At 33.9% G+C, this 19,066-nt stretch overlaps 1 protein-coding gene and 1 non-coding gene across 2 annotated transcripts; both read right to left on the reverse strand.

Annotated features, from left to right (window-relative positions):
* Positions 1-9,586: 9,586 nt before the first annotated feature.
* Positions 9,587-9,669, reverse strand: TRNAL-UAA. Its single transcript has one exon. It is a non-coding gene; the product is annotated as a tRNA-Leu (tRNA).
* Positions 9,670-10,846: 1,177 nt separating this feature from the next.
* Positions 10,847-17,242, reverse strand: LOC110096729 (probable sodium/metabolite cotransporter BASS3, chloroplastic). The gene is made up of 6 exons (XM_020822792.2): positions 16,823-17,242; positions 15,673-15,768; positions 15,263-15,569; positions 14,764-15,011; positions 11,951-12,209; positions 10,847-11,149 (listed from the first exon to the last, which is right to left on the reverse strand). Exons 1-5 carry the CDS (start codon positions 17,182-17,184, stop codon positions 11,975-11,977), a joined length of 1,248 nt encoding a protein of 415 aa, XP_020678451.1. The 5' UTR covers positions 17,185-17,242; the 3' UTR covers positions 10,847-11,149; positions 11,951-11,974.
* Between the last annotated feature and the right edge of the window lie 1,824 nt (positions 17,243-19,066).

Here is a 19,066-nt window from a genome sequence, read left to right on the forward strand (position 1 = left end):
TCCTAAGTAATATATATAATTTTTGGGAAAATAAATATAGATGTACATATTGATATTTTGATTGATTGTTTTATTTATGTTCCTATTTATATTGATAAAACAAATTAGAAAGCTATGGTTGTGTAAATTAAAAAATAATAATAATAATTCTTTCAAATTAGATTATGAAGCATTACAAAGCTGCACACTAAATGCAAAACAAAGCTACATAAAAATATAAATAAAGCACAATGCAAAACTACATAAAATTTGGACCAATATCTAACAATCTTCATCTTGGTCTTATTTTATAAAAGATATTAGATATATGTTGTCCACAAAGAACATCCCCACCGGTCTTCCCCGCTAATTGCCTCCACTAGATGGGTACCAACTTCCTCAAGAATTGCTCTACAATTTTCTTGAGTCTCTAGGCCTATTGCATGAGCCCTAGCCTTTCTCCACTTGCTTCTCCTCCACCTAATCACTCAAACTTGTGCGTGTTGTGATGTTTGTCTGGTCCTGCTTCTTCAAATAATGCATTAGCACGAATAACTAGTCCCATCATCAACAAAACCATTGTTGTAATTTATTGTTATTTAATCATGAACATCATTATCTCCTGCTGCTCAGACTCGTGCAAAAAATTGCGCATTCAAGAAATAACCCACCTCGGCGGCCTTGCTCACGAGACTACTTGCTCGTTCCTGTACGGGTCTGCCATTCACCGCACCCACACGCCTTTTCTGCCCAGCCTGCTCTGATCCCTAGCTTCGCACGAGTCCTTCGATTTGCTTATGCCCATGCCTAGGCCCGGGTCACGCGAGTTTGCTCTAGCCTTGCACGATGCCCACACATGTGAGATTCCGCAGGGTGCCCAACGCATGAGTGCCCTATTCCCACGGGTGTTCACACGCATCATGTGCGCATTAATTTAAGCGACCCTCGCTAGTCCTCCCACATCCCTAAGCCTATGACAAGCCTGCTATCCTGACTTCCACAAACAAATATCGATCCCAAACTTTTGTACCCGTCACCAAGCAGAGGCAGCCTATTCGACCCGCTACCACTCCTCATGGAACTGCCTGCTCGAGATTAAGACAGAGCGACTGCTCCCCGTGCATCCTGCTTTGCCCACACCTGTCGCAACATTAAACTATAACACATATTATAGACTCCAAATGGCTACACAAAGATGCACACCAAAGACAATACAAAGATATATATAATAACCTAAATAATACAAAACTACCTAAAATCTAGACCAATATCTAACACATTAATTTCCCAATGTATTTGTATAACTAATTAGGAATAATATTCCATCAAGTTACAAAGATGAAATCCAAGCTAATCCAAATCCTATCCACCAAAGTTCTCTTCTAGATTGCTAATAGCTGGATACAAATAGAGTTGATGCAGTTTATGATTCAGATTCGTCTTCGTTTGTGATGATTTTCTTATTGCTTCTTAAAACATCTTTTTATAACAAAAAATTTTAATTACTAAAAAACTGCTTTAAAAATGATAAGAAAATCATCCCAAATAAAATCTTCGTCACAGTGATTGTTGTCATAACCATTCTCATATTAATAACTTCACTGTGTAGGCCGATCTCGTACCTCCCAAACCTCCTCAACAAATCCAATATGTTATTACTATTGTCAATATAACTAATCATGCCGATAATGCAACCGACATTTTCAAATCTACCCTCGTCCTTCTAGTTTCTCCATCATATCATGCAAGTATAAGAAGGACAAATCAATCTTCGCATCTTTTAATAAATATGAGGATGACGAATCTTTGAAAAACTTGATATCTTCACTCAAAGTTCCAATAGCCTACGTGATGGTCATAAAGAAAAAAGTTCTTGTAAATTGGCATGATTACACTATATCTCCTTTTAAATCCCTTATATTTAGGGGTGTCAATTTAATCTGATCCGGAAAAATTCGGGTTAGGGTCAACCCGGACCCAAAACGGGTCGGGTGCGGGTTCAACAAATCAACCCTTTTAAAAAATCGGGTCGGGTTCAGGTTGACACAACAACCTAAAATTGACCCAAAAATGACTCAAAATTGACACGAAAACTCATATATGACCCGGAAACCCGAGATTGACCCTTTTTTTACCCGAAAATCAATAATTGACCCGATTTTTGACCCGAAAACTAGCAATTTTAGGTCGACTTCGGGTCATTCGTGTTAGGTCGGGTTCGGGTCCGAAAACCTGAACCGTTTTTAAAAACGGGTCGGGTTCGGGTTGACCCGAATAGTGTCGGGTCAATTTTGGTTCGACCCGAACCCGACCCGTTGACCCGAATTGTACCCCTACTTATGTTGTATGAGCGATACATTTTTATGCAAAAATGGAGTACGGCTAGCATTTGCCCTCCCTGTCTATCTTTTAATTTGGTCTAATTTTTGGCCTTTTTCGTAATTATCATTAAAAATACTAATAAGCAGGATTAATCTATCAAAGTATTCAAATTTTACATGTAAAAAGATATAATCAAATAAGTTATTTTCTTAATTTCAAGTTTTTTTTTTTATTTTAGGACTTAGTTATCAGACTTATTTGATTTGTTCCATTCTCTTAATTCGATCATTCAAATTTAGACTATAAAAACTCATTCTACCCATCGATTATTAGTAGCTAAAAGCAAACCTTAATAAGAAATACAAATATGTTGTGGGTCCCCGAAAGGATTCCGCTCGTGTGGTTCGAATGCAAAGAGTACGATCACACTATCCCGTAGGACAAAATGGTCGTAGATCTTTACACTCGACACAAGCAGGCCGATGGAAGAGCAGATGGAGTTATAGATACGATTAGCCATGGAGGATAGCGGCTAGAGGATGGGAGTCGAGATCAATTTCTACTCCCTTAAGAAAAAAAATATCAATACGGACAGTGAAATGGACCACGTCAGATTTTGAACTTGGAAGGTCAACTAAGGCTTTTGTTTAATTAGCAGGAAGCTAAGAGTTAATCTGTCATAATTAAAATAATATAATTGATGAACTTTCTTATCAATATATTATATATATAAATATTATTTTACAATTATTTATTAATCAAAGGGCCAATCCTAATAAGATCAAGTCGGTATTAGTTTCCTATCGCGCTCAGTAATGAAATTTGAACTTCAAAGTCGAAGCCAACGTGTCTTGCATAACACATTTGCTGAGCTCACCCAATGAACTGATTCCAATATAGCATAAATTTTTAAGGAAATTACGGTCAACTAAAACATTCCACCATAAATATTTTAACAATTTAATGAAAATACAAAAAGAGTTAAAATTTTATTTATTTTGTTAATAAAAGTTATACTTTTTATATAATTCATATTTATTTTTATTTAAAATGATCTTATTGTATACCAATTAACGATTATTTTTTCTGATATTTTGATATATAGTGATCGGGTGACAATGAGGGTCTTCTCTCTCAAGAGCACATCCTTCAAAGGACTCTCTTTGAGACTAGAGAGAAGCTCACCCAAGGAGAATGACTGGTGTCACTCGCTCACATTCGCAAGGAATCTCATTTTATATTGGGTGACAAGAAAATTCCACACCAAACAAACAGATTATTACTCATCTCAATTAGATCGTCCTCCTCCAAGCTCACCAGACTCAGCTACAATAAATTCAACCTTTTGCCGGGGAATAATCCGACAGAAAACAAGAGAAATTCGTTACAAGTACTGGTTTGTGACTGAATTGAATCCGCAATTAAAACCTGTGTCTCAAAAGTATTTGTGACAGAACATTTCCATCGCAAATATTTTGCCGCGGATTTGCGACGAAAAATCTGCTGCAATTTGCATCAGAATGTTGGTCATACATTGTGCCTGGAAATCTGTTGTAAATCTGCCGTTATTTGTGATGGATATTTCTGACGTAAACAACGATGCTAGATTGTCATATCAAGATTTGCGACAAAACTTCTGTCGCAAATCTACCGAAAACCTGTAGCATAAGAAAAAATAGCTCCCACAATTGATTATTGAGCTTTCCAACAGCAATAATTACAAGCAGTTTACAAGCAAAAATTAAAAACAGTTATAAGAAGCAAGGATAATCAAACAATAACAAGCATTCCAATAGCTCAAATAAACAACAACATTCCTACAACAAAAAAATTAGATTTGTATCAATTTTAAAAAAAAAATTAAATAATATAAGTTTTTTTTTTGGGGGGAAAAAATAATATAAGTAATAGTGATAATTTTAAGAGTTTGTATGGATAGTTTTTTGTCTCCATTAATCACTCATTGTATATTGGGCAATAGAAAAGTGTGAGTGAATTAGTGCAACACATTAATATCTCCATATATCCATTACATCGTCACCATGAACAGCAGACTCACAGTAAAACCACTCATCCATCTAAGTATTCTCATATATGCAACATTTAACTTAGTATTATGCTGCTCTTTTAATGGTCAACATTATGCATCATAAAACATTGCAGGTCTCACTACCAACTTATAGAATTTTTCCTTAAGTTTGAGATGGACTTTTTCTATCACACAACAAGCCTGATGCATTCATCCACTTCAACCATCAAACATGAATTTTGATAATAATATCTTCATCCATTACATCATTGCCATGAATATGAGACTCGAAGACTAAAGCCATTCATCCACCTAAGTATCCTCATCTCTGAACACTTAACTTAGTATTATGTTTCTGTTTTAATGGCCAATATTCTGCGCCATAAAGCATTGCAGCTCTCACTACCATCTTATAGAATTTTCTCTTAAGTTTGAGACTGACTTTTTTATCACAGCACAAGCCAGATGCATCCCTCCACTTCAATCATCTAAGTTGAATTCTACTAGTAATATCTCCACCCTATTTCACCATCACCATGAATAGTATACTATAAGAGTAAAGCCACTCATCCACCTAAGCATTCTCATCTCTGCAACAACAACATCAACATCAAGCCTATATTCCACTATGTGGGGTCGACTATATGATTCTGTTTTACATGACCAAATAACCTAAGGTGACTCTCTATAATCCTCAACTCTGCAACACTTTAAATAATATTATGCTTCTCTTTTAATGGTCAACATTCTACACCATAAAGCATTGCAGGTCTCACCACCATATTTTTAGAATGTTTTCTTAAGTTTGAGAGAAATTTATCTATCACACAATAACATGATGCATTCCTACATTTCAACCATCTAACATGAATTCTAAAAATAATATCTATATCTATTACACAATCACAATAAATAATATACACTAAAAATTTAAGAAAGAAACTAGATACCATCTCAACGAGCAAGCTCCGATCGGCTGAGAGGAGGAACATCGTGGAAGGAGCTGAACAAGCTGGTTGTCGAAGGAGGAACTTCATGGAAGGAACATCGAAGGAAGTGTCAAAAGGCGAAGAAGAAACAACTTTGGATGTGACACAAAGGAACATCGTCGATGGAGGCGAAAGTTGTTGAAGGAGGCGAGCAACTAGTGGTGAGAGGGGACTCGATGGCTGTGAAGATAACGAATGATGAGGAAGTGTGACTTCAAATGCGAGAGGAAGAAATGTCGTCGAAGGAGACGATACCAAGTGAATTTCGTCAAAGAAGCTCTAGGGCGCGGTCAAAATAAAAAATCAAGCAAGTGAAAGAAAGGGCTAGGGAGTAAGTTTAGATAGGGGTTTTTGCGTAAAGTTTGAGGCATAAAATTAGCTGCTCATTTGCGGCGGATTTTTCGCCACAAATCCGTCAGAAATATTACGACGGACTATCCCGGCGCAATTTCAAAGAAAAAAACTATGTCGCAATGTCCGTCACAAATTGATGACTTTCCTATGGTGAAAACACCTATCTCAGGGGTTCCACTCTCCATTTGGCTACCACTACTAGGCTTAGAGACTCTTCATCCCTTCAAACACCATAGCTCGCCTTTTATGATAAGGCAACCTCGAGCCTTGATGTCATTCTCTGATCGTATTAGATGACTTGTCAGTTACGGGACCACTCCTTTTAGGGCTCTCCCATAAACTCATCTTACACATATTCGTACCTCCTGAGCTTGCTTGAGGGGCGAACAGGTTGCCTGACCATTAGCTTTTCCCTCCTACAACTAACTAGGAAGTGACATATATCTTAGATTAACATCCAGCGTTGAACATATATTCTATGTAGCTTTTTTTTTTTCTATATAGCTTTTCTTGTAGCTTTCAAAATCTGATAATTAAGAGGCGATGAAGAATAATTTTGGAGCCTATTGGACTCTCCACCGAGAGATTTTCGATCTCTAATTTATTATTTGTATATTCAGATTGAGATAGTAACGTTCCTGTCGGCCTACTCTCTTTCTCTTTATTCTCTCTACTCCCTATTCTCACTAATGGGGTTTAATTTCAGTTCGCTAGATGGATCTACAATAATGTCGAGTATCATCTATGAGACAAATTTAGATCCAACACTTATCTTATCCAAAGTTTAAGATATGAATAAATTAATATACTAGTTTAATGTCACGGCATCTTGCATGTGAATAAATTTTAAAAATTCTATAAAAATAATTATATTTATATTTATTTTTTAGATGAAAGTAATATATAATTTTGAAAGAAAACTGTAAATTGTAAGGAAACAATATTTTGACTTTTAGTAAATAAAATCAAAATTATGTGATCCAAATCAATTTTTTCCTCCAGCCAGTGTAGGCACCAACATAATACTAGCAATTTAAAAGCAAATATATTAATAAATTCCTTTAAAGCAACAAAAATTAGTGACAAAAACAGTTCCAAATGAAATATTACTATTATTTTGTTTAAATTTTGTTGAAGCCAATGTAGCCCTTACTCAACAAGCATATCATAAGCATATTAAGCCAGTGTAGCCCTTCCTCATCTACATTAATTCATCTGGCGATGACTTAATCAATGCATTTGATGTAGGGAATTCTTTAGTCTGCATAATAGCCATGAGAGCCATCATTTTTTTCCTTTCTCTTCTCCATCCTTGAGATATGTTCATCTTTCAGATTTTATTTGTTCTATAAGATCCTGAGTTGAATCCGTTGTATCACTTTTTACCAATTTTAACATCTATAGGTTTTGCCTTACCCTTGACATCATCTTTTTCTCTTTGAAAGGATGAATGAGTGTCTAACATATTGATAATCTCGGACATTTCTTTATCTTGTAAATCCATTTCCGCTTTTTGTTTCACCTTCGGATATATATTGGAAGAATTGTATGTCTTTCATTTTAATCATTTAACTAGAGCTTACTAATTTCTTGTAAACAATAGAAAGAATTATGCATACGGTCCAGAGCCTCATATCGTAGGATTCTTACCATTTTCTAAAATACATGTAAAATCATGTAATGAGCACATTACCCAACAAATAATCAAATTCTTACAACTGAAATAAATGCAATATAAAAGATAATAGTATATTGTAAATTATATAAAAAATATATGCATTAATATATATATATACACACACCGGATATCTGTATCAATAATCAATTTATAAAATATCACATCTTAGCTATTACATCATCACTATAGTATCATTGTTAGTTGTTGCTTAAGGAAATGTAATAATTAAAAAAAATAGTATCATTGTTAGTTATAGTATCAGTAACAATATCAATATTAATCTTCTTAGTGTCTGTCACAATAATAGTAATAGAAAACACTAATCAGTAACAGTAGTTAGTATCATAGTATCAATATAGTGTAAGCTATAATAACAATAATAATAATGTGTAATCAATGACAATAATTAGTATAATATTCAATCATTAAGAAGAGGATAACTCCCTTGAAATACGTGACAATCGCCTTGACTCCTTGTAACTCCCATCCACTAACTCTCACCAGTGGACCATATGGATCTAGAGGATATCACATGAGGTCATCATAGTATATATCAGTATATCATATACGTACATCATATTGGATTCAAACTAGTAGTAATGTTATATTATTTCATAACTTAATCATATCTATAATTTCAGTACATATTACCTTGTAGTCTTACCATGTCATATTATTGTATAACACTTTTCATCCCATTTTTAGTATGTATTTTTCCTACTTATTTTACTCAGAAATTTTTGTACACATATTTACCAGTAAAAAGGTAATAAAATCATATCATATTATTCAGAATGATAAAATCTATAACATATTAAAAGTTGCACAGTAAAAGCTTACAAAGTAAGAAAATAATACATTTTTTGCAAATTTAAGAGATAAAATTCGTAGAAATCAAAACCATCGAAAACGAGAGTAAGAGATTAGTAACTTATAATGAATAGAACAAAATTCGTAACAAGAACAGTGAGCAAATACGACCCAAAGATCTTTCTCTCTCATTTCTCTTCTTCTCCTCCTCCAATTTCTTCCTAACCAAACAACAAAATAAGGGAGACATAAATATTTATAATATTGTAAGTGGCCTAGCACCACAACATTCTTCTTCAAAATTTTCATATTTTTCAAATAAATTAATTTCACACTTTTTGGTTATTAAACTCTCTCTGTAGTTTGTTGTTCATCTATATGTTTGATTATCTTCTTTGAATTACTCGTCATTTATTTGATGGATTTTTCCTCTACATTATGCCGATCAACTGGAATATATTCTTTGATATGCAATGATTCAAATCATATTAAGCAAGTGTAGTCCTTCCTCAATAAGCATATCACAAGCATGTACCTAGATTCAAAGAAATATAGTTAGAGTTTAATATACTCTTCTTAAAAAATTTAAATTAAAAAAAAAAAACTTAATATACTCTTTGATACGGCATCACAAAATTATCTTGATCTGGCACGAATCTCGAGGCAAAAGCTAGTTGGAAACTACAAAAATTAATTCTGGGAGCACCCGAACTCCGATTTCAGCGAGCTTACAGTCAAACTGAGCGTCTCGATATCTTAGCCTAGAGCCACCTTTATGTATATTATTAATTTTTTTATAATAGGAGGCGATCCTTTATAAACTAAACAAAAGATGGAGACTAATTTCCTTACATACTAGAAACATTAATTTAAGCAAATAAAAAAAAAATTATTCTTATTTTTTAACCATAATTTTTATTTAACTCATCATCTTAAATGTCAAATTCTCCTTATAATTTTATCACGTCTTTTTTTATATGCATCTAAAATGAATATCTCAATCAAGTATGTGAAATATGCACGTGACGAGTTTTGATTCGCCTCCGAACAATCTGATGACCGCATATAATAATTTTATCAAAAATTTTATAGTAGATTATTTGCAAGAAAAAGAACAACACATAATAATTTCATCAAAAGAAGACTATAAAATAAAATAGATTATTTGCAATAAAAGGAGCCATTTCCAAAAATATGAAGTAAGAGAAAAATCATCAATCCAACTTCACATTAGAATAAGAATATCTTATGGATTAAAACGATCAATTTATGATGAAATTGCTCTTCTCAAATTAATATTTTGACGAAGTTAAATATCAAATAATAATATTAAATTGTTTATTTGCATTTCAATGAATTTCAATTATAATATTTAAATCATGAATAGTACAAGTGAAATAAATTTGAAAATTAAAAAATTCTAGATGCTGGCTATGGGGTTCGAACCCATGCGCACTTATGTGCAGAAGATCTTAAGTCTTCCCCCTTAACCACTCGGGCAAACCAGCTTCTTAATAGATATTTAAAGATAAATTTTACATATAAAAAACATTAAATTCTCTACTTTACCTAATTACCATATATTTTTTTCATTATTCGATGTCAAAATGCCCAATAAATTTCAAATATATGTTTTTTTTTTCATAAATTTTTCCTAATTTAATTAGAATGCTTGAAAATACATGCATTTATTAATTTGCATTTAAATGACGATAAATAAAAAGATTTTGAGTGTTTCTTTAAAAAATATAATCCTTATTTAAATTTTAATTAACAAGATAAATAATACCGGTTGGATGAATGATGATAAATGCATTATCATGAATGCATGATTAAAATGACAATATCAAATGATTTAGAATCTTCTTGTCTGTAATTTTTTGTAGTCAAAATCATTGTAAGCTTGCAATTGAGCCTTTTAGATTTTTTAATCCAAAATTTATTAGTATTAATCAATATTTATAATAAGAGATTGTTAAGAATTGATACAAAAAGAAAATCAATTTAATGCAAATTTTAATATATTACATTAAGAAAAATATATAAACATTTTCTCTAAATATAAAAAAATACATCATTTATAATATACAACTCACACTAGTGAAATAATTCTTAATTAGGAGTTATTCTCAACTTATTTAAGTATGTATAAATGATTTTTACTAAGATAATAAACTCTTTTTACTGTCATAAATATTTTGCCTGTCAAATGACCAACAATCATAATGATTGCAATAACTATTCACCGTAATCAAACTCTCATCTCTACAGAAACTACTCTTTCAATCAGGGACATAAGACCTACATTCCCAACATAAACATTTGAATCAACAGATAAAAGTATTGAACTACTTTAGATGCAAACGAAGCTCTACCAACACTTAAATATGTGATTTTTGAGAAATTATTTTATGCGGACGCCGGATGCAGCTCTACGAGGTAAATCAGGTGTAACCACATCAGCGGTACTAAGCCGCAGACCAAACAGTACCGAGCGAAGGGATGACATGACGTAATATGATTGGTCTTTAAATGTTGTTCGGCATCCGCACAGAATAATTTTTAGTTTTTAGCCTCGATTATACAAGTCCTAAATATCTTGGAAGTCTTTTACATGTTCAATTGGTTTCTCTACTTGTATTGCTGCAAAAGTTTGACTCAGTAAACCATGTCCACAGCACAACATAGGAAAGAAAAGAAAATACTTGACATGAAGAGCTTTACAGATAAATAGGAAGATATTTACAGATCCATGGAGGGTTTAGATACAATCCTCATAAGTTACATAAGAATTATCAATGAGCATCTTAAATTATAGCTGGCTATCAAAAATATTGCTTTATATCTGCTACTTCTTGCTATACAGCATATCATACCTACCTTGATGCATCAGGTCATCGGTGAGCAGGTCAGCCTGCTTTGAGAAACTACTCGTTTCTGCAACTCTATTAAATTCTACTTTTGAGGTTGAGAAATCGACGTGCAATTCTGCAAATATGTAAATAAATCAATTCTACAGTCCTTACAGAGGATGGAAAATGTGAAAGCAGAGAAAGAAAGAGAGAATAAAGAGAACAATAAGAAAATGATTGTGTGATAGAGATTAAGGTTTTGTTTGGGAGGGCTTTCTTACTACTTCTTAAAGCAACTTATTAGTACAACATTTTTAATTTTTGTACTAGAAAGTTGTTTTAAGAAGCAAAAAAAAGTTGTTCCAAAAGTTATGACGGCTTTTTCACAATTTTGTAAAGCTGCTTTTTAGTCATTAAAAGAAGGGAAAAAATGATGATCTAAAGCCGTCCCAAACGAAACCTAAGGTTTCGTTTGGGACGGCTTTCTTACTGCTTTTTAAAGTAGATTTTTAATGCAAAAAGTAAAAAATTTTGTACTATAAAGCTGTTTTAAGAAGCAATAAGAAAGTCATCCTAATTTTTGTATTAGAAAGTTGTTTTAAGAAGGAAAAAAAAGTTGTTCCAAACATTATGACGGCTGTTTTACAATTTTGTAAAGCTGCATTTTAGTCATTAAAAGCAGGGAAAAAATATGATCTAAAGCTGTCAGAAACGAAGCCTAAGGTTTCGTTTGGGACGGCTTTCTTACTGCTTTTTAAAGTAGATTTTTAATGCAAAAAGTAAAAAATTTTGTACTATAAAGCTGTTTTAAGAAGCAATAAGAAAGTCATCCCAAACGAAACATAAGATAGACTAAATTTTCAATCTTTCACCTCTGTTATCTTTCCACCATCTAATTTTTTTTCTCATGTATTAAGAACAAGGTAGAATATTTTACCCAATTCTTGGCCTATTTTGTGCCTCAAGTGTTGGTAGTGGAGCAAGTTGCAGGGAAGAAGAGAAAAGGAATGTCTCTAACTCTTGATCCGTTACCCCAGAAGGATGCTAGGCTTAAGCCAACTATAGCCATCACCACCACAGAGCAGGCAGCAGGAACTGCTTGGCTGCTGCCAAGGAATTGGGTTGCTAGGAGGCCAGCAAGTGTCGAGCTTTGCATTCCAGTGCAGAGTGATATTGTTCTACTCACAGGTTCTTGCCTGAAAATTTTATTAGTAAGAACATAACGAATAGCCGGGTGATAATGACTTTGACTTCGCAGGAAAAGACACAAAATAGCGGATAAATGAATTATGAAGCATGTTTGTTTAGTTCTAACTGGTTTATTTGAGGGCACATTAGTTTAGTCTATAGAATAGAAGCCATGAGAACGCAATGCCGACTTGATTATCATTAAGTACGGGAGGAGTGCGTTCACCAAAACAAATCACATAAGCTTCTCATTTTGTTGAGTCTATTTGGAAAAAAATAAAGACAAAAAGAAAAAAAGAAAATATTATTTTGAGACCTTACTAAATGAGAACTTTAAAGAATAAATTCTTTTGAAATAGTGTAACAAACATTATAATGAATTATATTATAAAATGATCAAAACAGTGAAATAGACTTCGCTCAAAAAAGATGTATAAAAGCAAGTTTTAGGTCTAGATGATATACCTATTGAGATTGAATGAGTTGTGTTAGATATTGTAGTGATGTTGTTAACAAATCTTTTTGTTAGCATCTAGACCTTGGTTGTAAATGATTAGACAAATATTTTTGCACTAATGTTTAACAACAAATAATAAATATGATATTTAAGATTTTGTGTCAAGTAAAGAGGGATTAAACTTATAAGTCATACATTGAAGCCATGGGAGAGTGCATTTGTTAGACCGGTCCAGCCGGTCCAGGCGGGACCGGTTCACGCCCGAATATCGCGAAACAGGCGATTTGTTCGCCTGGGCGGAGGCCGCGCGCACCGCACGCCTTGCGGGAGCCGAATAGGAAGCTTTTTTGGGGAAATTAAGAGGGGAATTTGAATGTAGGGACTGTTTAGGGAATTTCTTTTGATTTGTATGCATTAAATATTTGTTTTTCCTAGGGTTTGGCCATCTTGAATTTGGGCTGAAATTTGAGATCTCTTAGATTTAGGCTTTCTTTGGGCTCTAGCGGCGTCTAGAGATTTGGGAGAGATCGATCCTCCTCTCGAATTGAGGATCAATTGTATCTTGCTCTTTTATTCATGAATACAAGTCTTTTCTTGAGTTTTCTCTCGTATTTTCCCGAACAAGTGCTGTTTTCCTGCTGTAAACAGCAGAAATCTGCTGTTTTCCTGCTGTGGACAGCCATTTGGCTGCTGTTGGTTCGCCGATTTTGGATAGGTTGCTTGTGAATACAAGCACTTCCTATCAGCATTGTAACACATGCTAAGAAAAAATACATCATTAAGTTTCTTGATGATGTATTTTTTAACATGAGATTAAGATGCTACCCAGCTAAAAACTTTGAGAAGATTTAAGGACAATTAGATCCATTTGGATGTTCTCGATGAGGAATAATAGTGCTACCATCTAGATCTTGGTCTTCAACTAAGTTTTACAATCGATTTCATCCCTGAACAGAACGCCTCAACAAATTCATAAATTCAAATTCTAGAAAATTTAGATAGCTCTGTTGAACTAAGTAGCAGATTTGGTATTTACAATTAGAAATCTCCCGCCTGTATGCCATACAATAAACGAGCAGAATGTTTTCAAAGATTTGTTACTCGAAGAAACAAAAACAAGCAGGACTAGTTGCCATATGAATGCCTTGCGATGAATAACAGCATGTGAAATCAGTAATTTCCATAGTTGCATCCCTAATAAAAAACTGTTGCTAATTTATGCAAGCTACAAAATCCCAGATGAAAGGGATGCTTAACACTTCAAAGGAAAAAGTTCCAGGAAGCAAAAATTCTATCAAATAATCACCCCAAATCTCCAATTGCTTGAAGGAAAGAGAAGAGTAAGTGCAGCAAGAACTCTGATAAGCTTCTTGAAGGATCAAGAAGATTAGGCACCTTTAGAGTAGGCGTAAACTCCCAAAGAAAGAAATGAGATATGAGAAGAAGAGGAAAACCAGATATTATATTCCATAATGCTTTTATTTACAACTAGAGAGGTATTTATAATGTTTAAGTAGACCAACAAATTACTACAGACTCGTTTTAACTAAAACAAAATACTAGACAGAGTAGTGCATTATTATACATGTCCACTCATATTATTTATGTTGCCAAAACAATGTTGTTGTCACATATATTTATTCCTTCTTCTTTGGTAGACTTTCATAATTGTTGGTTGTTTCATCTTGTTTGTAGCCCATTTTGCATATTTAGATTGTACAATTTTCGGATTCAAAATAATATACTGATACTTAACGGATTCCTACATGCCAGATAAAATGGTCGCTGAACACTTTAATGAAAAAAGTTTTAACGAGAAAAAATTCAATCAAATAATCATCGAAAAGCTACAAGTGCTCGAAGGAAAGAGGTAATAAAGATTAGCAAGGATTACTACACACCATCCTCACTCAACTTGGCCTAATTAGTTGCCTTAGAAGAGATTATTTAGTAGCACGTTTGTACTTCACAAAGCAGCACCAATCAGAGATATGTGTATACAAAGTGTTTATGAAGTACATAGAAGCAGTAAAAGAGCAGTTTTTCCCACATCATTAAGTTTAAGAAAGCACTGAGATACATAAAACTTAGAAACTTGAATGCACCTCGCAAAAGGCAACTTGGATGCCCAATAACCCAATGCAAAGGCCGCAATATGGAATGTCACTATGGGTAGAAGCAATAGGAGACCTTCTGAAGATAAAATTTGGCTCCTATTTATCGCAAGAGGACTTCCAATACAAAGCGCCGTACAGAACAAGGCAACAAAAGGCATTATAGGCCGAATTGCATTTACCACAGATTTGGCATATGTGTTGAGGGCAAGACCGGCAGTGACAGGAATAAGCACAACCTGGGAATCAAAATATATTAACTTATTACTTTCTTTGGAAATTCGTATATTTATGTCTAACAAAACAATGTGATGGTGGTTATTTTAACATATTATTTAGCCAACTGCTGCACAACAATTTGATTAAAATACAATGCTCACCAAAGATTATAAATATTCCCTCAAGTATAAAATTTTGACAAAAAAATTTGCTTCAGCAGGAAAATAATATAAAATAATAATCTCCCATGGCCTTTAATGCATGATAATACCTGCAAGATCGATTTGGACATTGCAACTGGATCAACTGGAACTACAGAGCCAATTAAAAGGCCAGTGAGCAAAGGTGTAACAATTACAGAAGAGATGGTTGTTATGCTGGTTAGCAAAATACTCAATGCCACGTCTCCTTTGCTCAAAAAGCTGGCATAACTTGAGAGTTGAGCGCCTGCTACACAGCTTGTAAGAATAAAGCCAGCGTAGAACATCGAAGGAACTTTGAATGCCCTTGCAATCAACAAGCCCAAAAGTGGCTTGAGTACATATTGTGCAGCATAGCCAACCGAAAGTGGTAAAGGTCTTGATATTCGTGTGACAAAATAATGAAAAATTAGAAGTCAGAAAATGAGTTTCATGATATTGGTAATAATTCAAAGAGGGAATACAGAATAAGCAAGCTTACCTCTGAAAGGCAAGGGAAAAATCATCAATAGATAGCTTGATGCCAATAGATAGCATGATCCCTCCAAGAGCAGGAGCATAGTATTCTTTTGATACCCTAGATATGGAGAAAAGAATTGTGTTTAAATCCTACAATCATTTTACCAAAAACAAATTATTCCAACAACAACTACTATAACAATATCAAGCCTTTATCCCACTATGTGGAGTCAACTACATGAATCCTTTTTTTCTCCATTGTACCCTGTTAAAAATATAATTTTTCCACAATTTAGAAATATAAGAATAAAGGAACTTCAAAATTCAGGGTCCCAATTTCTTCACAATACTATGCCTTCACTTGAATCCATTCAAAATTGCAGAAAGTCTGGTAAAATCTATATATATCATAACAGTTCATAACTAATAAAAACTCATAATGCATATCCAAATCATCATCAGCCCTGAAATTATGATTTTATGACCCAAGACAGTTCATACCTTCAATTTTACCATAAAAAGAAAAACAGATAATCATAATCTACACAAATCATCTAGCAGCAAATATTACTTTAGAGAAGTAGCATAACCAGCTTATCTCCAAATGTGAACATCTTTTCACTTGGATTATTCAGTTATACTTTGCCTTGAAGAATGGTATCATTAACTAAAACCAATTATATGTGATTATTTAGTTCATGGAAATTTCAAGAACATACTCCAAGTTATATAAGGTTTATTTAGATAACCAATGCGGCGGGCCTGTTGACATATACTCCTTATTAGGTTTATAAGTGGTGTCCATTCTCAGTCATTTTGAAATTTCAAGGAGTTTGTCGAGTAATTGAAGAAGTTAATGGAAGTTGAATTGGTTATGAGGAGCACAGTCTACCTCTTTTTATACATGTCTAAAGCATTTAAATCTAATCTATATCATCCCCACACTTCACAACAGAACTGGACATCATTAAATTTAATTCAATCCACACAAACACTTCGTCCAAACCCTAGAAAAACTCGCTTGAAATTCAAAACCACCAGTGTCCCATTACTTCAGAAACGCCAATTCTTATCCTTTCACATCAAACCAAGTTATTACGTCCTTCCTCATTCCTCTTTTATCCAACCCCCAAATTCACAGGTACTAGAACATGAATAGCAAAGCAGCTAACCAGGAGAAGGTTGAGGGATTCACGAGCGAAGCAACAGCAGTGGCAGCTACAACATAAGGGAGCATTGCCGACAACGCCTGAGAGATAGCCTCGGCCCTATCCTTTCCAGCGCCGGATTTTCCAGTGTTCAACCCGACAGAGAATAGAGTGACGCTTCCCTTTCTCCGATACCACCCCGCCCTCCCCTCGAACGGTAACGAAGTCGAGCAAGCCATAACGGGCATGCAGGTGCATCCACCGCCGCATCTCTGTCGCCTGATCCTCAGAGAAAGAGGAACTGCAGCAACGGGAGTTCGCCGGATTCCGCCTCGGACGGGAAGTAGCGGAAGTGAAGCGCCGAAATAGTATATGGATGCGGCCATCGAAGGGCTATTAATTTAGTACATGTAAAATAAAATAACAGAGATTGACAATGCACCGATGAACGGAAGAAAGAGGGGAAAAAAGGAAATTTGTTTAAAAAAAAAGAAAATTTTATCAAATATCTCTATATAAATTATAACAAATAAAATTATAAATTATAAATTATAAAATTAATACTAATATTAAAATAAATATAATAATTTTAAATCATCTTAACATAATTTCTATCAAAATATTTTAATATAATTATTTAAAAAAACGTTATAAATTATTGCCAGTGATTAAATTAAATTTGAATTTATTAAAATTAACAAATTAACTATCAAAAATATACATGGCTCATCTTCATCTGTTTATTGAGAAATCTGATTATTAATAATAAAAAAATTATATTTTATCTCAATTAATTTAAATGTTTCAAAAAAAAATATCAAAAAGAGGATTATATAAGTTTATTTGATATTACTTTTAAAATAATAAAAAAGATTGTAGAAGCTTCGGGAAGTTGCTTAGATTTTAAGCTGCATAAAAAAAATTTTAATGATATAGTATATATTAGTGCGTTTGATATGTTTTATTTATTATGGGTCCAAAAGTTGCCACGTAAATATTATTTATACTGTAATAATATGCACCACGGAATTTCCGATGCAGACAATTGTGAATTGCTTGATTCCATAACAGATGGGGCATTCAACATGACGAAATAAGTTTTTAATGTTTTTATAAATAAAGGGTTAATTAAATTTTTATTTTATTTTAGACGAACTAAATCGTCATACATAAAAATGAAAAAATCTTAAACTTAAAATTTTTTTGTTTCAAATTTAAACTCTCAACTAATAAATTAAGATGAGTTATAGTCTATATGTGTTAGTAAAAAAGTAATATTTTATTCATAAAAAAGTTTAATGTAAATTAATATATAAGTTAAAAAATAATTATAATTGATGCCACTCCATATCAAGGGTCCAAATGGGTCCAAATCAAGGGTTAGAAGTGTTGTTGGAAGGTTTGAACAATAATTTGGATTACCAAACGGTTTCCAAACATAAGTTAAATTGAGTGGCTCGACGAGACGAATCCAAAAAGCCCAAGATCATTGAATTTTGACATAGATAAGATGTTCAAATGTCCATTAAGCGGTTCATGATCAAGGGATTCAGCATCGGCCGTCCATCCAACCACTCCCCATTCGGTTTCCAAACATAACATTCTTATAGTTAAATCGAGCGGCCGACGAGACGAATCCAAAAAGCCCAAGATCATTGAATTTTGACATAGATAAGATGTTCAAATGTCCATTAAGCGGTTCATGATCAAGGGATTCAGCATCGGCCGTCCATCCAACCACTCCCCATTTATCCTTGATCTCTCACCTATTTACGGGTCATGCCACTCCATGAATCTATAAATAGACCCCTCATTTCTCTAGAAAAAGGATACAAGCAAGAAGAAAAGAAAAGAAGAAGAGAAGAAGAGAAGAAGAGAAGATAAGGAAGAGAAGGAAGAAGCTCCGCCTTGACCACCATTGGAGCTTCGTCGGACCACCACTTGATACCCTCACCTTTGTCAAACCTCCACCTGAGGCCCTCGCCTTCGCCGGACCACCACCTGAGGCCCTCGCCTTCGCCGGACTACCACATGAGGCCCTCACCTTCGTCGGACACTACTTGAGGCCCTAAACTCCGCCAGACCATCAAGTGGCGCCAGAATTCTACCAAGTCATTATCAGACTACTAACTGATGCCCCAACTTCCAAGTAACGCCAGATTTTAACACTAGACTTCAACCATACAGTTGACATTTATAATTTGATCACCCTCGAGGACAAGTCAGCCCATTGTACTTAACTTAAATATTAGTGAAATCTTTTCAACT

The sequence above is a fragment of the Dendrobium catenatum genome, unplaced genomic scaffold (assembly GCF_001605985.2).
Source record: "Dendrobium catenatum unplaced genomic scaffold, ASM160598v2 fragScaff_scaffold_631, whole genome shotgun sequence".
NCBI lineage: Eukaryota > Viridiplantae > Streptophyta > Magnoliopsida > Asparagales > Orchidaceae > Dendrobium > Dendrobium catenatum.

Bases quoted from the DNA above. Each gene is read 5' to 3' on its own strand.
- LOC110096729 (XM_020822792.2), bottom strand. From the start codon at position 17,184: ATGGCCGCATCCATATACTATTTCGGCGCTTCACTTCCGCTACTTCCC. The intron at 15,769-16,822 runs GTTAGCTGCTTT...CTCCATATCTAG, and splicing joins AATCCCTCAACCTTCTCCTG to GGTATCAAAAGAATACTATG. The intron at 12,210-14,763 runs GTGCATTCAAGT...TAAAATTTTCAG, and splicing joins TCCAAGTTGCCTTTTGCGAG to GCAAGAACCTGTGAGTAGAA.